Genomic DNA, 21,184 nt, shown 5'->3' with positions numbered 1-21,184 from the left:
GAAATTGTTTTATTAACTTGGAAAATAATCTGAAATAAAAAAAATACAGAGGAAATGTTAGTTTTAGTATTTGTTTGGTAAACGTTATTACAACCTGCATGACGAGGCTTGGATGGTTTAAATAAACTATTAAAACTAAGTTTTTATTCTAACGATTGTGCTTATTTTCCTAAATCTTGTCTATCACATACGCTCTTCATGTAATATTATTCTGAGAAAAGAAAAAAAAAAAAAACTAAAGCAAACACTGAAACTAATAAAACAAAACAAAAAAATTCAAATAATCAAGAGTAAACTGAATTATGAAAATTCATTCTGAATAAAATTAGACTGAATAAAACACAGAAACTCAAATTGAAATCTCAATCCCTGAAAGACACGTAAAATTCCTTTGGGATGTTTCAGGAAGTGCATTCATGGTTCAGCCAAATCAGGATGTCAACACATAACTCTGAAAAGTGGCATTCCACATAATGTTTACTGTATCTACTTTAAATATATTTTACATCGAGTATACAACCTGCTATTCAGCTATTTAAGCAGGATTATAAAATTGAGGGACATTGGCCTGCAGGATTTTCAGAATAGTACATAAATAGCTGCTGTTTATTATATGTTGGTTGGTAGCTTGATCTATTATAATAGAATTTAGCTGCAAAAATAATAATGCTTTAAGGTAACGATGCAATAGAAAGTCAAATCCAAAGTGCATTGAAGTAGATGTACTGTATATTAAGCCTGGAGTTACCACTTGTGCTCACTAGTAGTACCAGCAGACACCCAGACAGAAACACAAGATTTTAGATTTTTTTTAAATTATTATTTATTTCCCTCAAAACAGGAAAAACTAAAGTTGCCTCTACTAAATCATTCATCTATCCAGCAGTTTTTAGATTAAACATAAAAGAAATTATAAATAAACAAAATACAACACAGAGGTTAAATCCTAAATATTCACAGTAGGCTGTGCATTTTAAATGCTCACAATCTTTTTCTCAGTAATCCAAACACACCCCTGTGCAAGGCTAGGCAAATTATTGACTGACTATTCAAAATGTAAGATTTCCATCCATAGCAGATTCATGTGAATTGTAACTGCTGGCAGTCCTGAGCAAGTTGTAAACAAGTGCAAAAATCCTTCAAGTCAAAATAATTCAAGAGCGTTAAGGTTCGCCGTGTGATTTCAGTCACATTCATTTTTTTTTGATTTTGTATAAAGTGCCATTTCTTCACAATTTTATACGAGGATTGCGAATGCTATAAATGAATTATGAAGATCTTAACGTGATACAAAACGTATCCTGGAGCAAAAATTTAACAAAAGTAACAACAACAACAACAACAAAAAAACTAAATCCAGGCACCTGTTGGTCAGAGAAAATAAAACATCATTCAAGTAAATTTAACTTCATTTTTAGAGTTGAGGTGACACATCCGAGTGGAGATCAGTGGTTTTCCTTTCGTTTCCACCTGTCGGCCCCCTCTCCTCCGCTAGCTTCTGCGCCATCTCTTCTTTTCTTGGACTTCTTGTGTTTGTGTTTCTTCAGCTCTCCGTCCTGCGGCTGCTCCGGGGTCGCCTGCCTTTTCTCTTTTTTCTGCCTTTTTTGTTTCCTCTCCTTCTCTGTCCTCTTTTCGTCTTTGCTGTTCCCCTGGCTCGCTGACGAGCCGACGCTGCTGCTTCGGCTGCTGAGCATCTCCCCTTCCTCCAGATCCCTCCCTCTACCAAACCAGTTTTCTACTCCATCCACTTTATAATCAGCCTCATGCTCCCACCAGGCACCTCCTCCCTGCACAGCCATCATCCCTCGATGTTCTCTCCCCTCTTTGCCTTCTTTGACGAATTTCTGAGCCTTGTTTGGTTTCCGCTCTTCTTTTCCAGCTTCTCTCTGCATTAACCCCAAATGAGGGGAATCTCTTTGAGAGTATCCAGGAGATTCAAAGGGGAGCAGGTCTCTGCCTTTACCCCGGCTGTGGGAGTGGTGTGTCCCTGGAGCTCTGTCTTTATTTCGATCACTCCCTGATGAATCTTGGTGGTTACTGTGGTAGTGGCTGTAGTTTTTATCTTTGTATCTGAGATTTAGTGATGGGTCTCTGTGTGTTTTCTGTGCATCTTTTTCAAGCAGGTTGGGTTCCTTGCTTATCGTGTTGCTTTCCCTGTTTCTGGCACTGGTGAATTTCTTGCTGGGACAGGATGAACTCTTGTTGCTACCCTGGCTGCCCCCGTATTGCAGATCTGTCCTATCTGCATTGTGTGATGTTGAGAAGGAGTAAAACTGAGAGGAGGTGGGGAGAGAGGCACTGCGTTTTTGCTCTTTGTCCCCGTCTCTCCTGCTTCCGTCCTCTCTTGTTTGTTCTTTTGACCTTTTCCTCTCTTGTTGCCTCTCTCTGTTCCTCTGCCTGTCCATCTCTCTCCTCGTCTCCCTGCCTGCATCTGCAGATGTGGTGCTTACAGCTCCGTCTTTGCCACTAGAGGGAGCCACACTTCTGTGTGACCAGGAGCAAGCAGAGTCTCTCTCTTTCTCCCTGCGCCTCTCTCCCTGCTGTTCCTCATCACCCTCGGCTTTGTTGGTCACTGACGGTTGAGGCAGAGTCAAAGAAACATGGTCAGTGTGAACTCTGGCTTTTCCTTCATCCTCCTCATCATCTCTCTCCCATGTTGATTGGGGTGCCTGGGAAATAAAAGTAAAAATACAATGTGACTCAGATGTCATGACTTAGTAAGTCATAGTCATAGTAGCTTAAGCATCATTAGTTATATTAATCTCTGGCACTCTTCCTCATGTAATCAGTTGTCCTGTCTCCTTCCATTAACTCACAACTGGTTGTAACAGGTGACTGTTAAAAGGGAGTTTTTCCTTTTTGAGTTTCTTTTTTTTCACTGCCACCGAGTGCTTGTTCACAGGGGGTTATCTAATTAGGGCTTTCTTTCTACTATTGTAGGGTCTTTACCTTACAGTATGAAGTGCCTGGAGGTAACTCTTGTTGTCATTCAGCACTATATGAATAAAACTGAATTGAATTGAGTGACAGAATGGTGGCACAGTGGTTGCCTGATACCAAGATCCTATATGTGAATCCACCATCTGGCCGGGGCCTCACTATGATGAGTTTGTATTCCGGTTCTCCGGCTTCCCCCCGCAGTCCAAAGACATGCAGTTAGTAGGGTTCTACATTGGATGGATGGATGAACTTAGGTGGTGGATGCTTATATAACCTGGGCTGACATACACACCTGAACGTGTACCAGCTCCTTCCATCTTTCTTGGGTGTATTTCTCCAACGTTTTTACCCCTGTCCTCCTCTGACGACTCTCTTCTTCACGGCTGCCCAACACACATGCACAAGATTAAACATCACAGGTAATCTAATAAAAGAAGATACACAGCTGCAACACTAGATCTCTTTAGTCTTTAATTGCATCCTAGGATGTTCTTTAGTCTTTGTAGATCCCTGCGGAGAAAATTACGTTCTGTGTTTTATGTGTTAGGAGCAGTGAGCAGCCACCCTGCAGAGACTAACTCGAGTAACAAGCCAGTGACTCAATTGACGACATGAGGAAAATTAAACTAGCATATTTTAACAGTGAGGAAAATCTGAGATCCAAGAATGCATGTGAATGTTAGACAAGGTGCTTGCTGTGAAGATGTGATAAACAAATAGCAGCCGAGCTGGTGGGAAAAATAAAGATAAAATGATTAAGACTGCAAATTCTGTGCAGCTCTGATAGGAAAATATTTCCCTGACTGTTAAAGACCAATCCAGGGTATTATGTTCTTATATTAGAGGTAAAACAGTGTTGAACTTAATTTACTTGTTAATTGTCTAATGTAAAAAAAATAACTATAGTAATCTAAATGGCTGTTCAGATAAATTATGGGTTTTCTACCTGCTTCCACTTTTTCCAGTGAAAGGAAATACTGTTGTTCTTCGTTTAGGAACAGTTTAAACTGAATACACATGTTTAGGTTCAGCAGTGTTCAGACAGGAAAAAAAGACATGACGATGTCACCACAACTTGTAACAACTTGGTAAGGTCTGGTAATGTACTTTGATCTAGACTTTGAGAAACGCAATCATATTTTATTATCAGATCAGATCAGATAAGATTAGATTAGATTATTATTTAATCTAAACATTTCTTGGAAAATGCAGCTACAAAGATTAAAATGAAAACAGTTGAGAGAAAAAAAATGAAAGCAGTAATGTTCTGACCTGCCATCACCCAGCTTGGTGTTAGGTCCATCTTGGTGGCCTTCATTTTTGCTCCTTGATGAGCTGAACCTCAGTGTACCTTCCTCCCTCGTCATCATCTCGACACCTTCCTTTAGCTCCTCCTTCCACGCTTCTCTGTTTTCTTGCTCCTTCTGCGAGTCTCCCATCTCTTGATCTTTGTCGTCATCTCTCAAACTCTCTTCTTCCCCCTTTCCTGTCTCACTCTCCTCCACTCCTGTGAGCGCACAGTGCCATAAGTCTACTTCCCCCTCGTCTTCATCGTCTTTTCTTTCTCTGGTGTCTTCCTCCTCTCCTGCAATCGCTCCCTTCTCATCTCTGAAGGTAAATTTGTCCCACGTCAGCCTTTTTTCTCCCTCACCTTGTATCAGTTTGTCTTCAGAACGGTCTTCCTGGTTTCTACTGGATTCCTTTTCATTTAGTTCACCTCTGTTGACCCTCTGTGCCTCTTCTCTATTTTCAGGGTAATGGATGTTTTCCTGCGCCTTCCCTGTAACCTCGTGTTTTCCATTGTTCTCCTCTGTCCTTTTGCCATCCAGGTTGATGTTGATGCTTATCTTCATCTGCGGTTTCACCTTCATCCCTTCCTCCCAGATGTCTTTCGCTGTCAGAGGCCATGTTTTCTTCTCTGACTTCTTCTCTGTTTTTTGCTTCTCTTTGTCAAGTGGTTTCAGGAATTCACTAAGACGGTTTTCAGGCTTCTCTGCTGTTTTCGTTTTCAGGTGTTTGCCACTTTGCATCTCACCAGAAAGACTACCATCCCTTTCATTCTTCACCAGATCCTCATTCTTTCTTTTCCTATTCTTCTCTGATCTAGAGTCAGTAGTTCTGCTGCCTCCAGGGTTTTTTTCTCGCTCTTTGCTCGTCCCGTCTAGCTCTTTGTTGGGTTTTGCTTTGTGCTGTCTCTTCCCATCACTAAAGTCTAAATCTTTGCCTCTTTTCCAGCATTCCTCTCCTTCTGAATTTCTTTCTATGAATTTTCTTTCAGGTTGGTCTTGTTTCAGGACAGTTTGGTCTGAATCTTTCTGTACTGGAGTACTATGCTTGCAGGCCTTTGGTTCACTGCTGTGCTTCCTCTTGTCCTTTCTGCTGTCATCTCTAGAGCTTTCAGCATGAGGGGGCGACGTCTCCTGTCCATTGTCTTCAGGTTGTTTCTTCTTCTTCTTTTGTTCATGTTTCAGTGGGCTCGACTCCTCCAGTTTTTTCAGTGGCTTATTGTCTGTACTCGGTCCTTGCAGTTTCATTTCCGTGCTACTCTTTGAAAGCGCGACTTGTTTATGTCTTGACTTCTCATTGCACCTCTCAGTAGATGCTCTTGGCTGAGCTCTGTCTTCAGATGGCGTGGAGCGACCGTCACTGGATGACTGAGATGGAGGTGATCGGCTGTCATTAGCCTTATAAGACATAGAGGAACTGCTGTCACTGCATGACTGAGACGGCGTGGAGCGACCCTCGCTTGAAGAGTGAGATAGGGGAGAGCGACTGTCACTGGATGACTCCGACGAGGGGGAGCAGCCATCCATCTCAACAGGGCATCTATCTTGTGGTTGGTAGCGAGAGTTTAAGCTGGCTTGCGATTGATTTCTGCTTCTGTCTGTGCTCACCCACTGAGGGGGAGGAGGAGGAGGAGGAAGACTGAGTAGGGGAACAGGCAGCTGGTGGAGCTGGTGATAGCTGCTGAAATATTTCTCATACCACTCTTTGTACTCATTCTTCCACTGTAGGTAGCACTCCCTGTCCAGCTCCAGGCTGTTTGCTTGACTTGTGCACGTGTTTCTGGAAATACTGTCCTCAGAGCGTGCCGCTTCCTTCCCTGAGCGTTCTCCCCGCTTCCTGGAGTGGTTGCTGCTTGAAGATGACTTCTTGCTAAGATGGCGACTGTGATGGCGGTCCTTTCTGCCTGATAGAGACTTGGACCTGGAATGACGAGCCCTTCGAGGTGAAGACGACGAGGACGGTGTAGGTGAGCGCGAGCGTTTATAACCGTAGGTATAAGAACTAGGCTGGCGAGAGCGTGTGTGCAGGTCTCGCTGATGAGAGTAGGGAGAGCGGTGTCTAAAGAAGAAGAAGAAAAACACAAGACAGTTCTCACTGTATGGAAAATACATGGTTATTGGTTGGTGGGTGTTATTAGGTGGTTGTGGAGGAGTGGGTCGCTCACTAACAAGAAGGCCCCTTCAGTCTGTACCCTTGGGCAAGTTACTAAACCCCAAGTTACCCCTGAGGTATGTGTTGGAGTGTTTGTGTGTGTGTGAGTATTAGAAGGTGGAAACAATGGACAGCTACAGGTACTCTGGCATTTACCTGAATGACAGACGTGACTGGAGGACCAAGAGTAATGCTGTGAACAGGAAGGGAATGAGCAGACTCTACTTTGTCAGAAAGCTCATCAGAGCTTTCGGACAAAGTAGAAGAGAGTACAAGAGATCTGAGATCTTCTACCAGCCTGTGGTACTGATAGAAGATCTCCATCATCATCATGAGCGGTACTGCTATTGTCTTCTGCTCTCCACCACAAACAACCCATCTCACCCACTCCAGTCTACACTACTGAAGCAGGGAAGCTCTTCTTCCCTCAAACTAATTCAACCCCACGTCCATAAAGAATGCTTGAGGAAATCATTCCTACTGTTCTCTTAGGTTTATACTGTACATACTATTTTTTTTAATGACATTTGTACTACTCTACATTTGTACTAAATGTTTTTATATTATTTATTTACTCCACAAATGTAATGTGAATTTTCAGGTTTTTAAACATAACAATGCTGTTGGTTTTTTTTTGCTCTGTATTTTTCCTGCATGTTTTTAGTATACAAGTCAGTTTCTGTCAGTCCTGAAGATTTTCAATTCAGGATGAAGCAAAACAGCAAAATGCCAAATACTGTAAATAACATTTCTGTAAAAGGGCCACAAAATACCTTGATCTGCTTCTGGAGCGAGAGCGAGACTCAGAGCGACTTGAAGAGTGAGAGTAGGAGCAAGAGGCCTTGGTTGTGGAAGACTTTGAATGTGAAGAGGAGCGTCTGTAGCCAGATGCTCTTTGAGGTGACCTGAGTGACAAAAAGTGACATGTAAAGATATAAAATATATATTTTATGTTCAGTTTATCATGTACATCTATAGAATAGTATAAACATAATGCTGTAAGCAGGTACAGACCTCTCTTTTTTCTTTCTCTGATACTTGTACCACTCCTGGGGAATGAGGCGAGGGATGGGGGAGGAGGTGGTAGTAGAGGAGCAAAGGGATGGGATAGGGGTACCCTGGGGGGCTGGAAGAGTCCAGATGGGTGTGGCAGGTGGGTATCCAGGAGGGTAAGTGCTGTGCGACTGTTGAGCTGATAAGTACGTGTGAAAAAGTGGGGAGGGAAAAAGAGGTGGTGGAGTATTTGAATATGAAGAGGAGGATGATGTGGAGGGCATGGTAGAAAGCTGCTGGGTATTAGATTCAGTCTTTCCTCCAGCGAGACAAACCAAAGATGAAGAAGAGCTATAAGGAAGGTACATGAAAGGTAAAAGATGTCAGTGTTTAAAGAGTGGAAAAAGGAAAATACAAACCCCTAACTCAGAAACACACACTACCGACCTCTCCAAGCTGACTGAGGATTCAGGGTATACTGAGGTTGGACCTGTTGATTCAAAGAAAAAGTGGGTTTTTTTTCCCTCATTATTTCCTGATTTTAGTGACATTACTGGTGTCTAAACACAAGGTTAACAGTAGGGAATAGATTATCACACACTGATAATGTTTATTAGTCACTCACCTGAGCAGGAGTGTTGATTCTCTTGACTGACGCTACCTGTCAGAGGCTGCTCTGCTGCTGGAGTGTCATCATCCTAAACAGACACAAATGCCACAAGATTTCATTAAAAAACACAAGCAAAAAAACATTATTAATGAGTGAGAATGACTATTCCTGTATGAATGTCCTCACCGGTGTTATGGGCTGTGACGGTGGATCAGTCGGATCTTTGTTTGAAACTTTTCCAGACAGGGCAGCACCTGCTGAGTCACTGCACATCTTTCCTTCAATCTCACTGAGTAAATACATCACAGTCAGCACAACATGATCACAATCATTTAAATTCTCCTCATTCTTTCCTCTTTAGCAACACTGCAAAGCTGTAGCTACAGTAAAATTACTCCAAAGTGTTCTTTTTTATAAATAGCAGCGCCAGCTATTTTAATTTTGATTTTAAATTGGAAATACAGTAGTTAAATTCACAGTTTATCGTTAGACAACGAGCGTTACTTCATTGTCAGGCAACACTAGGAGCTCCCAAACAGCTTTAAGTGTGTTTTCACTGCTGTCTGGCTGGAGTGGGACATCTTCAACATCCTCAAATATTATGAAGATCGTCCACAATGTGGATGTAGATATACCCATGTAAAAATCAGTGTAATATTATACATACTTCTCAGATATTTCTAGCTGGTTTTCTGGAGGCTGGAGGGATGTGCCTGCTGTGTCATTCTTAGAGGCCGGGTCTGTAGTTGCAGGTTGAACCTCAGAGACTTGAGACTGTGGTGGTGTATTTGCAGTCTTTAGATGATCCAGAAGAGAGTCCTGAACAGGGGGTATACCAAGAAAACATTGCAGAGATCAAAATCCAGTGGAACAAACAAGGGAGCATGAATGCTAAGGAAGATCTTTCTAAAACAGAATCCCAAAGCTTAAATTATTATTTGTAATGATGGCTAATTTAATGGGCTGATCTACAGAATTAAATTAAATTAGATGGTTTTTTTACGATTGCTGTGCCACACATAAGACGAGCTAACTTATAGAGCAAGTTAACAGCAAATGGTGAAAAAACAGAGGTATTTTACTCTTGCAACAGCAGTAGAAAACAAGGTTTTCTTAGTTTTTAGTAACTTTCTAAGTTTACCACAAATAGATCTTAATTGAATCGAGTCCTCACCAGCTCTGTCGCTCTCTTTGTATTTTGTCTCTCAGGTTAAACAGCTTTTGGATAGCTTTTTATTGCTTGTTAACATAAGTGCAATAAAACTTAATATGCTGTTGTGAACTTTATTACCATTGTTTTCTCAACAATTTCTTCTTGTGTGCTACACTCCTTATACGATACAGTGCACACACAATAAAACTAGAAACCGGGTAAGAAGAAACTATCATGACTGCAAATTAAAGGAAACTGCAAGAGTTTTAAAAATGATTTTAGTCATAAATATGAATTTAGCATTTCATATTCGTTTCATTTGTCCCTTTAAAAAAAAATAAAGTTAAGGGATGATGTTAAATTAAGTCTAATGTTGCCTCTTCTTTACAGTGATAAAGGTTATTAATTTAATAATAGTACTGGAACTTCTTTTCAGTAGATACCCAAAGCCAAGGTGTCTGTATCAATATCAGGCCTGAGAAAGTTGGATCGCTGCACCTCATTTGGGAAACATTTCATTAAAGCCAATAAACGAAACCAATAATTTACAATAGAGGAATATAGTACATTAGGACTGTGCGATATGGCAAAATATATCAAGTGATGATATTAAAATGTCTATTGTTCCTTTAGATGATGCTTTGCAATAGTCACCACGGCACCACAGGAAGGACCAGCCAAAAAACATCTGGGTTCTCATTCCTAAACGAGGAGCTAGAGCCATCAGGTGCTCAAAATAAACCCCAGAAGAAGAAAATAGTGGCCATTACAACTTACATTTGTAAATATATAGAAAATATATAGAAGCTCTTATGTGACTGCGTGGAGTCCTTTAGTGTGTGTTGCTACAGGTTAACGTAAGGCTGATATTGATATGTTAAAAAGTACTTTTGATTTGGTTATTATATAAAACATTCACTGAATTTACAGAAAATGCACTATACTGTGATTTATATCATTATCAGGATAACAGATGACTTATATCAGGATATGAGACATGTGTACATGCATGTTTCTTCTTTGGGTAAATACAGAATGTTGCAGAGACCTACCAAAGGTCTTATCCTGAAAAGAAAACAGTAATTATATTATTTGCAGGTTCTTTATTTTTCCTGCCTGCCAGGTGAAACATATTATTAAAAGGCTCACCTGCTGGCTTTGGGATGACTGCTGAGGTTTCTGTGGCTGGCTCTGCATGGGCAGAGGGGGCGGGGTAGGGACAGAGGGGGCTGGAGTTAGATTTTGAGACTGGGATGTGGCTGGTTTTCTTTTCAAGCTTTTGTCTTGTCCTTGTTCTTTCTTAAAACTGTTGACAGCCTGTGGTGGGAGAAAAATGGATGGAGACCAAAGTGAATGCTGAATACTGAATCTTCTGGTGTGACGTTACAGATCAACAATACAACATCAACTGTACCTTGAAAAAGAAAGCATTATTACAAACATTTAATCTATAATATATAATTATTATCACTCTGTCAATTCACCTGTCTGAGAAATTTATTGGCTATCAAGGTGTCAGGAGAGACTTCTGATTGGTCACAGGTGGGACAGATATGGTACTCTGATTCCAACAAGGCAGTGCGAATACCTGAGTGAGAGAAAAGGAGATTAAAGAACAACCAGAGCACTGTTTATTTGTACAATAATGTGACACAGTCCTACTTCACTGTTGAGTACAGACTGTACATGCACTTGTGTTTCTGCTGCTTTTGGTAGGCAATATTAGCACATTTTTGCTGATATCTGTGATACACTTAAACATTTCTACAATTTTGTACTTTGTGTAATTACATTTTTGAGTTAGTAAGAACTGGATATATAGATATATTAGGTTCAGGTGATTAGATGTTTAAACTATTAATTTATCTTATGTGTGTGTCGCAGACACCCACATTCATCACAGTAGCTGTTTCCACAGCAGGGTATGACCACGGCATCAGCCAGCAGTTCATTACAGATCAGACAGAGGAGCTCGCCAGGTATGGGATCATCCTGGTCTTCAGACTCGGGCTCCTGTGCAAGGAAGGGAGGTTTCTCCTTCTTGCCAATAGCATATGCCTCTCTATGGACAGAAAAAAGTACATGCACATTTACTTTTGTGTCCAACCCACTGTCATTATTGCATTTTTCTGTTGCGCTGTCTTATGTTTGTATCGTTCTGTTCTGTCTGGTGTTGCACTGTCTTTGTTTTGGGTTTTTTTGCAATTCCTGCAATTTTTTTTCACACTTGCACTTTATGTATACCTGTGTTGATTGTCTTTTATATGTAGCACCATTGTCTTGGAGGAACGTTGTCTCGCTTCAGTGTGTACTGTACCGCTGCACATGGTTGAAATGACAATAAAGCCTCTTGACTTTTATTTATTAACAGGATGCTTTTAACTAGATTTACTTCAACTGGGTACCTTTAAGAGAAGGCTGTTAATTTGACATTTGACTTAAAAAATGGCTACTAATAAGCCAAAAGTATAGAGCATGGACTGAAAAGGAGGATATCTATCTATCTATATAAAATACAGCTCTCTTTCAAATAACGACTCGTTACAACAGCGGTATGCAGAAGAGCATCTCTGAATGCACAACATATCCAACCTACCTGCCACTCCTGTCAGCTGAGAACATGAAACTGAGACCAAAGTTCACACAAGCTAACCCAAATTATAAAATGGAAGGCTGGAAAAATGTTCCCTGTTCTGATGAGTCTTGATTTCCGCAGCAATATTTGAATGACAGGGTCAGACCTTAAACTTAACAGCTTGAAAGCTGCCTTGTGTAAACAGTTCAGGGTGGTGGTGTATTAAGTGAGCTTTGTTTAAGTATAGTTGCTTTGTTCCATATTATTGCTGACCATGTCTGTCATGACCACAGTGTACCCATTTTTTGATGGCTTCTTCCAGTAGGATAATCCACCTTGTCACAAAGCTCAAATGAACTTAAACAGTTTTCTTAGCCATGACAATGAGCTCACACAATCCAGTAAAACACCTCTGGCATGTGGTCAAACAGCAGATTCACATCATGGAAGTGCATTCGACTGATCTGCAACCTAATGTGATGCTGTCATGTCAACGCGGACAAATCTCTGAGGAATGTTTCCAGTACCTGGTTCAATCTATGCCACGAATAATAAATGCATTTCTGAAGGCAAACTCTAAGAAAAAGTGTAAATAAATGCATTTCCTGACTGTCAAACAAAAGAAACATTAATAAACACACACAGTAACACTTTAATTTACACTCACGCATCTATGGCAGGGATTGCATAGCGCCCACAGTTGGTCAGCTTGGCGCCTTTTATGTTGGGATCATCCACTTCGACCATGAAGGAACGTGGGATGCCCGTGCTCTTCTTTATCCTCACAGGTGCCTCAGAGTTTTTATCCTGCTGTCAAAGACAGAAACATCTACATTTAAAGGCACACATTCCAGCTTTATATTCAAAAATAATAATTTCTTGTTTGGTAGACTAGCTTTGCATGATTGATATGTTAAATAAATCCTCAGCCATGAATCCTCTAGCTGAAACAAGATACTCTGATTGCCTCATCCTTGCAAACTGAAGGTTTGAAAAGCAGATGGGTGAAGCCAGAGGTATCTCATTAAGATGACCATATTAGGATAACTCGCTGACGTAATATGGAGCCAATAGAAAAAGAAACTGCACATGTGCTCATCTCATTATCTGGAACCTTGGCCGTTTTTAATATGTTGGCTAAATAATAAATATAACAGAAATCCAGGAAAAGCATTACAGATATCTGAAGTACACGTGAATACGCAAACACTATCAGCACTCAAAGAAATTATACATATCTACATTCTATACTCACCCAGGTTTATTTTTCAATTCACGATTTGTACAAGTAGCTAAGTCACTTAACAGATACATTATGGCCTTACCCCGCTGGAAGGACAGTTCCTGATGTGGTGTCCTGGATTTCCACAGCGATAACAGGTGTAATTCGCAGAAAGGACATTGCTGGGTTTTGTGTTTAAACTGGAGAATAATAGGAAGAGCCGAGTGAGAATGTGTAATGTAAAAAAGAACATTAACCAATAAAGAAGGAAGACGTAAAGAGAGATATGAGAACACGAGAAGAGTTTAAGAGATGGAAACTCGACAGTGTGAGGATACATGACTCACTTCATGGGGTCATAGATGGACTGATTTATCATAACTTTGATCTTATCCTCCTCTGATGCATCCACATCAACCAGGTTAGCCATCTGCATCTAAATGCATGATGCGCAGCATACACAAAGACGTCGGGTGAGGATCAGTGTTCAGCTTGGACTGAAGCATGTAAACCAAGATAAACGTGCATAACAGAAATAGAAAATAGCATTACCTTGGAGAAAAAGGACAAGGCTCTTGTCGAACTGTGATCATCCATCTGTTAGAATTAAACACAAAAAAAGTTTCATAAAAGTAATCGTGACGGCCGCCCCCGGTTACCCAGCTCGTGGAAAAAGATTAAAATTGTTTTATTTTAAATGTCTGAAAATAAAGTTTGAGGTTTGACATGCAAGCATACACAAAACAAGACATTTGAGCTACAAACCTTTACCCCAAACTGGGCTAAACCACAATTCACAAAGTTTTAGTTGTGATTTCGTAAAACAAACTGAAAGTAACGCGTGTCATTTAAATGAACATAAAATTTGCATCAGCATCCATCTGTGATTTTCAGTGTGACTGATCACTGTCCACACAGCTCACACTGCATTTCTCCAAACTCTTGAATTTAAAATGTAAAGAAAACTTTACAAAGCATCCTGGGAATGTACACTTGTCCAGCCAGCGTTTTTTTTTATTATTATTGTCTGAGCATCTATTTATGTTATCCTCCTCTACTGTGCTGGAACAGAGGAGCAAAGAAAGAAATCCAAACTGCACGTGTGACAGAGGCTGTGAATTGTTGGACAGAAAAAACCTGTTTAACAGGTTCTGGTGTAGTAGCCTTTAAATGGAAACACTGTAGAAACACGCATGCAGAAACGCGCATGGCCCCAAGAGGATTAATCCTGTGAGCTTTACCAGCTTGAAACTGAGACTTTTTGCTAAGACCAGAATGTCTCTGTTGGACTGTTGTGAAAGTTTTGTGCAGGTTTCAGAGCTGTAACTGCTTTAACAAATCTTTAGCCTCATGTAGATCAGTAGTTTGATTTGTACAAATATTTGGCTGATAGGCCAGAAAGCATGCCAAATAGGTATATTAAACTAAGATAAAGACAAAACATCCCTGAAGTGAGCCTTTAGCTGAAGCTCCTACTATACAGAGAAATTAAATACACCAGCATGGGAGTATCCTCATTACTTCAAAAAGATATGCAACATTCACAAAAAAAGAAAAGAAAAATGTTCAAGGTTATGAAGGTCAAAAGATGGTACTCTGAAACATCTGTTTGTTTCGCTCTGATATCATCATTTAAGCTCATCAGCTGTAATAATTTATACTCAAGTTATGTTATACAGGAGCTGCTGATGTGAAGTGTTGTGGCTACAATTCTTTGTTAATGTAACACATTTTTGTAAACATCTAAAAAGTCCAAATTCACACTTACAGCACTTACAATGTAATTTATAGCTAAAGCCGCCACTTAAACCTTAACGTTAATGTCACATTTAAAATGCAGCATGCAAATCAGAAAGAAACACCTGACTGAACTACATGATATTGTTAATGTGAATTTCAGGTGATGTCTTTTTGGTCTGCAGCTCTCTGTCTCTACAGCTTTGATTCCCAATACCAGTATTGTGCAAGCCGCCCAGCACGAGGAATCCAGTATAAAATGGGTGGAGTGGCCCTATAAGCTTGTTAAATGGCCAGTGATTCCATTGTCTTTTCTCTGTGTAGAAGTGTGTATTAGCGTCACTCTCCACAGTGAAGAAACACATACTCAGTACATAACACAGCTTGATATAAATAACTTTATTGGTAGAAAAAAAACAACAACACAAAATTTAAAAGTCTGTCCAAGTCGGTCCAACAGACTCAAAAGACTAAGAAGCGTGGCAGACACTTCTCCTACTGAGAAACCAAAGAGAGAAATCAGGTCAGTGCACACCAGTTAAGACTGCAGCAAGTGAAAGCTTGACTTTACCATCTTTAACTGAATTACACACAAGACCGCACTATAGTGTTTTAGAATGAAATACTTACAATGCACAGCTTGGTGTTATGAGCTTCTTTTGTTCTTGTTATAGATCAGAGAATAAGCTTTTTTAGCTCTGTTACTTTAGCAGTCGATGGCATGTATTACTTAAAGGCGTGTAACATGACATGGCTATACAACTCTAAATCGGCATATTTCTTCACTTGAAGGGTGTCTTCTAATAACGCTGTCTATTACACCAAGGCAGTGATTTCAATAACGGTGGTTCTAAGTTAATCACATTATAAATACTCAGTAAGAATTTGAAACTTTACAGCAGCCTGATAAATTAAAGTTATGCAGTATTTGCCCAGAGTTGATAGAATTTAGACCATAAAAAGTGCTAAAGTGGCTTCTGGATGAGGCACAACTGGGCAGTGCCAGCATCATTAAACAGTTGGGTTTATCAGCTGTGAATAGCTGGCCTGCATGATAATGTTTGACCCACCCGCGCAGCTCCACCTCCCACAGACAGATACTGAACAATCTTCAACAATGGACGCTGACTGGTGACACAGCAGCTTGATAACATAACAGCTGAGAATATTTATTTAATATAAGTGAGCACATACGACCTGTTTAATTGTAAACTTTTTTCTTTTTAAATGTTTTTTTTTTAGTCAGTTATCTTCAAGCACTTAAATTGTTATACTGCGATTGTAAAATACTTGATTCCCATCAGCTTTGATCCATTTTGTCTGCTTAATTAAAGAAAACGATGCATGTCACATGTATTCGATGTATTATTATTCTTTGTTATAAAATGCAGCATGCCATTTTTAAAAGACACAGCCTTTAAAAAAAAAAAAAAAAAAAAAAGTGTGTGTTTTGTGGAGCTGAAGGCAAAGTGCTGTGGGATGTGTTTTGGCTACATACTGCTCTGCTGGCTCCAAAGGCGTGGTAAAGCTGGACCTCTGATCGCTCACTGAAAAATAACAAAAAAAAAAAACATTTTTAAACCTCCTCTACGACGGTGTGAGGCACAGATTTTTTTTTTCCCTGACAGAAGTCAGTTGTCCATATCCAAACAGTCTTTGATGTGAATTAAAGAGCACTTTTAAAAGCTGCTTCGGTGAAAGTGGTGGATAATGAAATCTACAACGGAGTGCTTTCTTTTGTTCAGAAAAGTGCAGACAAAGCAGGCAAATCAGGTTACAGCAGCGTGCATTAAACAGATCAAGAAGATATCTTCCCGCAGTGACCTTAAAATAAGATTTCTGTGTTTTTCCATACAGAGCATTCCCTGCCGAGGTGCACAGCAGGGACAGTGGCACACAGACATAATTTTATATATCAAGAACAACAACCCTGAAAGCTGCCTACTTGATTTGCCTACTCACACTGCTGAAGCTCCACATTGGCCTAAAAACAAACAGAGCAGGAATGCAGAGTTTGTCCCCTGTGATTACATTGGAAATACCCCAGGAAGGCAGTTCTTGATGTCCACTCAACGAAAAGGGCAATTTCTGAAATGCCAGCAAAGCCAGTTGTTCACATGGGCACCTGAAAATATTCAGCCTTTTCAGTTTTGCCAGTTGTTCACAGGTGCCCATGTGAACAACTGGCAAAACTGAAAAGGCTGAATATTTTCTGTCTCTGAGAGACACATTGGGAGCGTTAACACACTCAGAAGAGTGCATCAGAAGAGCTAATACAAAGGTACAGAGAGTCTGAAGTTCAGTTCTTGTGTTGTTTAGATCTGATGGAACAGAAGACAGTGAATCACCTCATGGTTCAGGGTTCTTCCTGATATGTGGACTAAATCCTTGGTGTGGATCTCATGGGCGGAAAGCTAAACTGATATTGTTAAACTTCTATGAACCCCCATTCCTCCAAAATTTGGATGCTGTGTAAAATGTAACAACATGTAGAAGAAGTGTCTAAAGATACAACTTATTTCTATTTGGTTCAAATGATTATTTTCCCAAGTCGTCTTATGTGTAGACAACACTGAATCATCCCTTGAGTTCTGTGCCTTTTTAAGCTTGAATGATTCATAGGTCAGCATTAAGGGGCTTACCAAAGCAAAACCACACCTCTAAGAATGATCAAGGATGAGGCCTGGACTGAAAATGAGTAAAAAAGCAGCCAATGTCCAAAGAAAAGCATTGAAAGACTTTCAGAAAGCCTTGAGAACTATTGCTGAACACAACTTTAAATTAAATAAATAAATAAAAGTCTGGCTCCTGGGAAGTAAAATATACAGAAATGATACGATTTGGGAAAGTGTTATATGAAATGAATAAGCGCCTTGAGGCAACTGTTGTGATATGGCGCTATATAAATAAAATCAAATTGAAATTTAATTGAAAGATGTCAACATTGACAATTATTTTGTTTGAAAATATCCTCATATTGAATTAACAACAAAATGTTCACACAAAGTTAGAACTGGGACATTTTTTAAGTCTCTGGGAACTATTAACCTGCATTTGTACATGCAGCAATGAACCACATGCCCAACAATAGTTTTCTTGAGCACATGCAGTCAGTTCCACTCCCTCATCTAGAGATTTTGCTAGATTAGAAAAATCTTTTAATTACATTAATTACAGAAGGTGACAAAATCCTAATTTTTTTTGTATATCTTATGTTGAGAAATACTGTTGAGAAAACTATTGGCCAAAGCATAGCACGCCTTTCATTACAGAATATTTTCTAAATTAGATACACTTTATATTTGTTTGAACAATGTTTAATAAAAACAAGGTATGAATGATCACTGCAGTCTGTTTTTATTTACATTTTAAAAAGTGTCCAAGCTCTTTTTAGAAACATAATTAGAAATGATTGTGATTTATTGTTGTTTTTTTGTTTGTTATTGCTTTTTTGAGGATAAACAAGTCCCCTCATGCAGGTGGAGAGCTCATTTTCTGCTTTTAATCTTGTTGGCAGTGTTACGCCACCAATTAGCCCTAATTCCTCTCACCAGTCTGTAGGGTGCTGACACGGCTAGTCACATGACCGCCAGTCTGTTCCAGCGAGGTCCTGCTTTCCAAGCATAAAACCCCCAACACTGCTGGTTCTACTGCGTAAGCCTGACCAGTGATTTGGGTAACCACTGAGTTTGTCACCATGTAGTTTCCTCAGAGTATCTTCTCATGGTCATGTCATGCAAAATACTCAAAACTGAAATGGCTTCTACCTGCAAACCAGTGCTTTTCATGAACCACAGCAAAAGCTTTACAGTCAATGACAAAATACAGCAAATTAAGATTATTTTTCTTATTAAAATTCTTGTTTTTTGGGGGGTTGATTTTTTGAGGTCAAGGTAGACTCTTATTAGCTTAACTGAATCTTTAGCTAGTATCCACTGCTACCCCTGGCTCTTGATAAGTCCTCTTGCAGTGAAACCTCAAAACTGTAGGTAAAGCTTTGGATTCCAGGTTGTAGCTTGCTGAGGCAGGGTGGAGCCTTTGCTATGGCAGGGACTAATAACCGTGCAGGAAATCAGATGGCAACTCCAAAAATATAGACTTACTTGTTGTGGGTCTTGCTGCTCGAGCTGGGGATCCTTCTGATGATGACAGATGAACCTTTGGGGATCAGACTGCCACTGTCAGTGTACTCTGAGAGGGAGAGATGAAGATAGTGAGGCTTTAAGAGTAATGATTAGCTCACCAGAAAGAATCTTAACTGGAATCTTACAAAAAGAAAGAAGATAAAGAGCATAAGATTAGGTCTCAACTTGACTGACAAGCCCAATAGGTAATAATGTAAAGTCTAATGTAAAGTGCTGGGATTGCAACAAAGATAGATTTATCCATTTGTGAAAAATGTCTGTCTCAACAGTCAGCTTCCCCAGGTGACATTTTGTCTGACCAAAACACCATAATCCAAAGATTTTCATTTATCATACTACCACCACACCACCACAAAAGATACCCTTTAAAAAAAACAAAGACAAACAAAACTAAAAAACTACCCATAATTCCAAACGCCTCCACCCACCAGGAGCAGGTGAACTGGAGAATACGGTCCTGGGTCAGTATCCCATACAAACTGGCTTGAGGTGTTGTGACAAAGACAAAGTCCACCCAAGAAGTTGATATAAATTAAAAATAATTTATTAAACACATTTTTATTTTCTGTCCTTTTCCAGCATTGAGCCCTCATAACTTCATGAAAAGCTTCTGATTGCTTGATGACATGCTCTGTTACCTGAGCCACAGCCGCCCCACAATAGCCAAACAGCCCAATGAACTTGTATCACCCTTATGTGCAATATTCACAACAAAACTTTTGTTCATGCCACAGTATATAACAGCAAATACTCTAATAACTCATTCATGTGCATGTGCATCTGGGAGCTCTTAAGCATATGGTAATGAATAAAGAGGTGCTCCTGTTCCACCTTTGCTATTTTTAACTCAGGCTTCCCCAGAGACTTGCACATGCACTGACAGGGCTCACCCACCACCACCGTCAGGCCTCACGATTAAAAGCATGAGGCGTAAAAGCGGCAGGAATGTGGCCCATTCATTAGGCCCTTTTGTCCTAGCTTGACTTTTCTGGACCCCCCACTCCCTGCCCTGTTTAACCTGAAAGAGGTGACGCAACGCTTACCTCTGTCTCCAAACAGCTGTGATAGCAGGGCCACGCGCTTTCCGACAAAGTTGAAGACGTTGACTTCAGTTTAAACAAGCTCGTTATCAGTGCACACTCATGTTTTATTACCTTCTTTGGTCTGCGCGTTTATGATCTGCAGGTCGCAGTCCCCGGCTCGGAGCTTCTCCCTGCCCATGATCTGCCTCTTCAGCTCATTCAGCGTGATGTGCACGCCATCAAAAACCACCGTGTCGTAGCTGAGTCTGGAGGAGAATTTATAATGAATGTGAGGCATGATGAGAAAAAAAACCTCCCTCAGTCCAAAGTTGACTAAAAACCGATAGCTGACAGCTTTTCTGCGATGCCAGGAAGCCTGCACTGTGCCAGTTGCTATGGGACTACAAAGTTAGCTAGCTGACGTTAGCAGCCGGTGCACCGAGCGATAGCGGTTCAGTGCTAACAGGCTGAAGCGTCAATTAACAAGTGCCTCACAAAAAGTGGCTTTTACGGGATGACATGACCCGACGTCTGCTCTGACAGCCGCAGAAATTCAAATAAGAGCGCCTTCAGTCGGTTTCGAGTCTATTTTGAACTTTTATTCGCAATAACGTTGCTCTCGATCTCGAGGAGTTCGCTGACAGAAACCACCAGCTGTTTCCACCAGCAACGGCTCGTCAGCACAGGGCGCGCTCCAGCTGATGCCGCGTTCACGTGACACCCCGCAACTTCCGAGCCTCCAACTTTACGCCAGCTCATTCAGCCGTGCGTGGTGATTATAGAGCTAACAAATCGCACATTTTCCTAACGCTTTCAACGCATCCAAATAAAACGCTTCTAATTGCGCAATACCAAAGTAAGTATTGCGCAGATAGCAACAAGGGGAGAAATAGTGCAGCAAACTCTTCGTTTCGTCCGTTAAATCGTTAAGAAAGGCATTTAAAAAAACAAAAAAAACAAAAAAACACATCAAATCACTCTTTGCAGAATGTAGTTATTCTAACCAGTGCATATGTAATTTCACCAATGTCATGTTTTGTTGTTAAATAATTAAACATTTCTTTAATTATAATATTATCTGTAAAATCTTTGCCGTGAAATATCCTGGCACAATTCTTAGTGAGGACGGCGACAATTTAAGCCTGCTACATCATGTCTAATCATAACTATGTTTTGTAGCTGATGAAGATTGCTTATAATTGCTGAGTGAGACAGTGTCTTGAGGTTAGAATTTCAGATTTGTCTTTTTTTTTTAACGCTCCTATGAGCACTTGTCATTTATTTGGGTCTGTCGTGTCTTTCTCAACTAGTTTTGCCATCCAAAATATTTGATTTGATAACTTAAAATC

At 40.2% G+C, this 21,184-nt stretch overlaps 1 protein-coding gene across 2 annotated transcripts; it reads right to left on the bottom strand.

The window, feature by feature from the left end:
- Positions 1 to 257: 257 nt before the first annotated feature.
- On the bottom strand, positions 258 to 21,027 carry rbbp6 (retinoblastoma binding protein 6). 2 transcript variants are annotated; one of them, XM_085158139.1, is made up of 19 exons: positions 19,968 to 21,027; positions 18,772 to 18,859; positions 16,167 to 16,215; positions 13,484 to 13,528; positions 13,279 to 13,367; positions 13,035 to 13,131; positions 12,377 to 12,516; positions 11,027 to 11,196; positions 10,619 to 10,722; positions 10,284 to 10,451; positions 8,649 to 8,800; positions 8,168 to 8,270; positions 7,997 to 8,069; positions 7,819 to 7,861; positions 7,393 to 7,722; positions 7,152 to 7,283; positions 4,213 to 6,285; positions 3,233 to 3,323; positions 258 to 2,669 (listed from the first exon to the last, which is right to left on the bottom strand). In XM_085158139.1, the coding sequence occupies exons 1-19, from the start codon at positions 20,131 to 20,133 to the stop codon at positions 1,446 to 1,448; spliced, it is 5,337 nt and encodes a 1,778-aa protein (XP_085014265.1). In that variant the 5' UTR covers positions 20,134 to 21,027; the 3' UTR covers positions 258 to 1,445. The 2 variants fall into 2 exon arrangements, with proteins under 2 accessions (XP_085014265.1, XP_085014264.1); XM_085158138.1 differs by having other exon boundaries at positions 279 to 2,669; positions 12,377 to 12,519.
- Positions 21,028 to 21,184: the final 157 nt, after the last annotated feature.

Source organism: Neolamprologus multifasciatus, chromosome 4 (assembly GCF_963576455.1).
Source record: "Neolamprologus multifasciatus chromosome 4, fNeoMul1.2, whole genome shotgun sequence".
Classification (NCBI taxonomy): Eukaryota; Metazoa; Chordata; class Actinopteri; order Cichliformes; family Cichlidae; genus Neolamprologus; species Neolamprologus multifasciatus.
This window is presented reverse-complemented; position numbering and strand designations above follow the sequence as displayed.

Excerpts from the sequence above, each read along its gene's own strand:
- rbbp6 (XM_085158138.1), bottom strand. The coding sequence starts at position 20,133 with ATGCCTCACATTCATTATAAATTCTCCTCCAGACTCAGCTACGACACG. Across the intron at positions 8,070-8,167 it reads CGTCACAGCCCATAACACCG|GATGATGACACTCCAGCAGC; the intron begins GTGAGGACATTC and ends GTGTCTGTTTAG. Across the intron at positions 3,324-4,212 it reads ACCAAGCTGGGTGATGGCAG|CCGTGAAGAAGAGAGTCGTC; the intron begins GTCAGAACATTA and ends TGTGTTGGGCAG.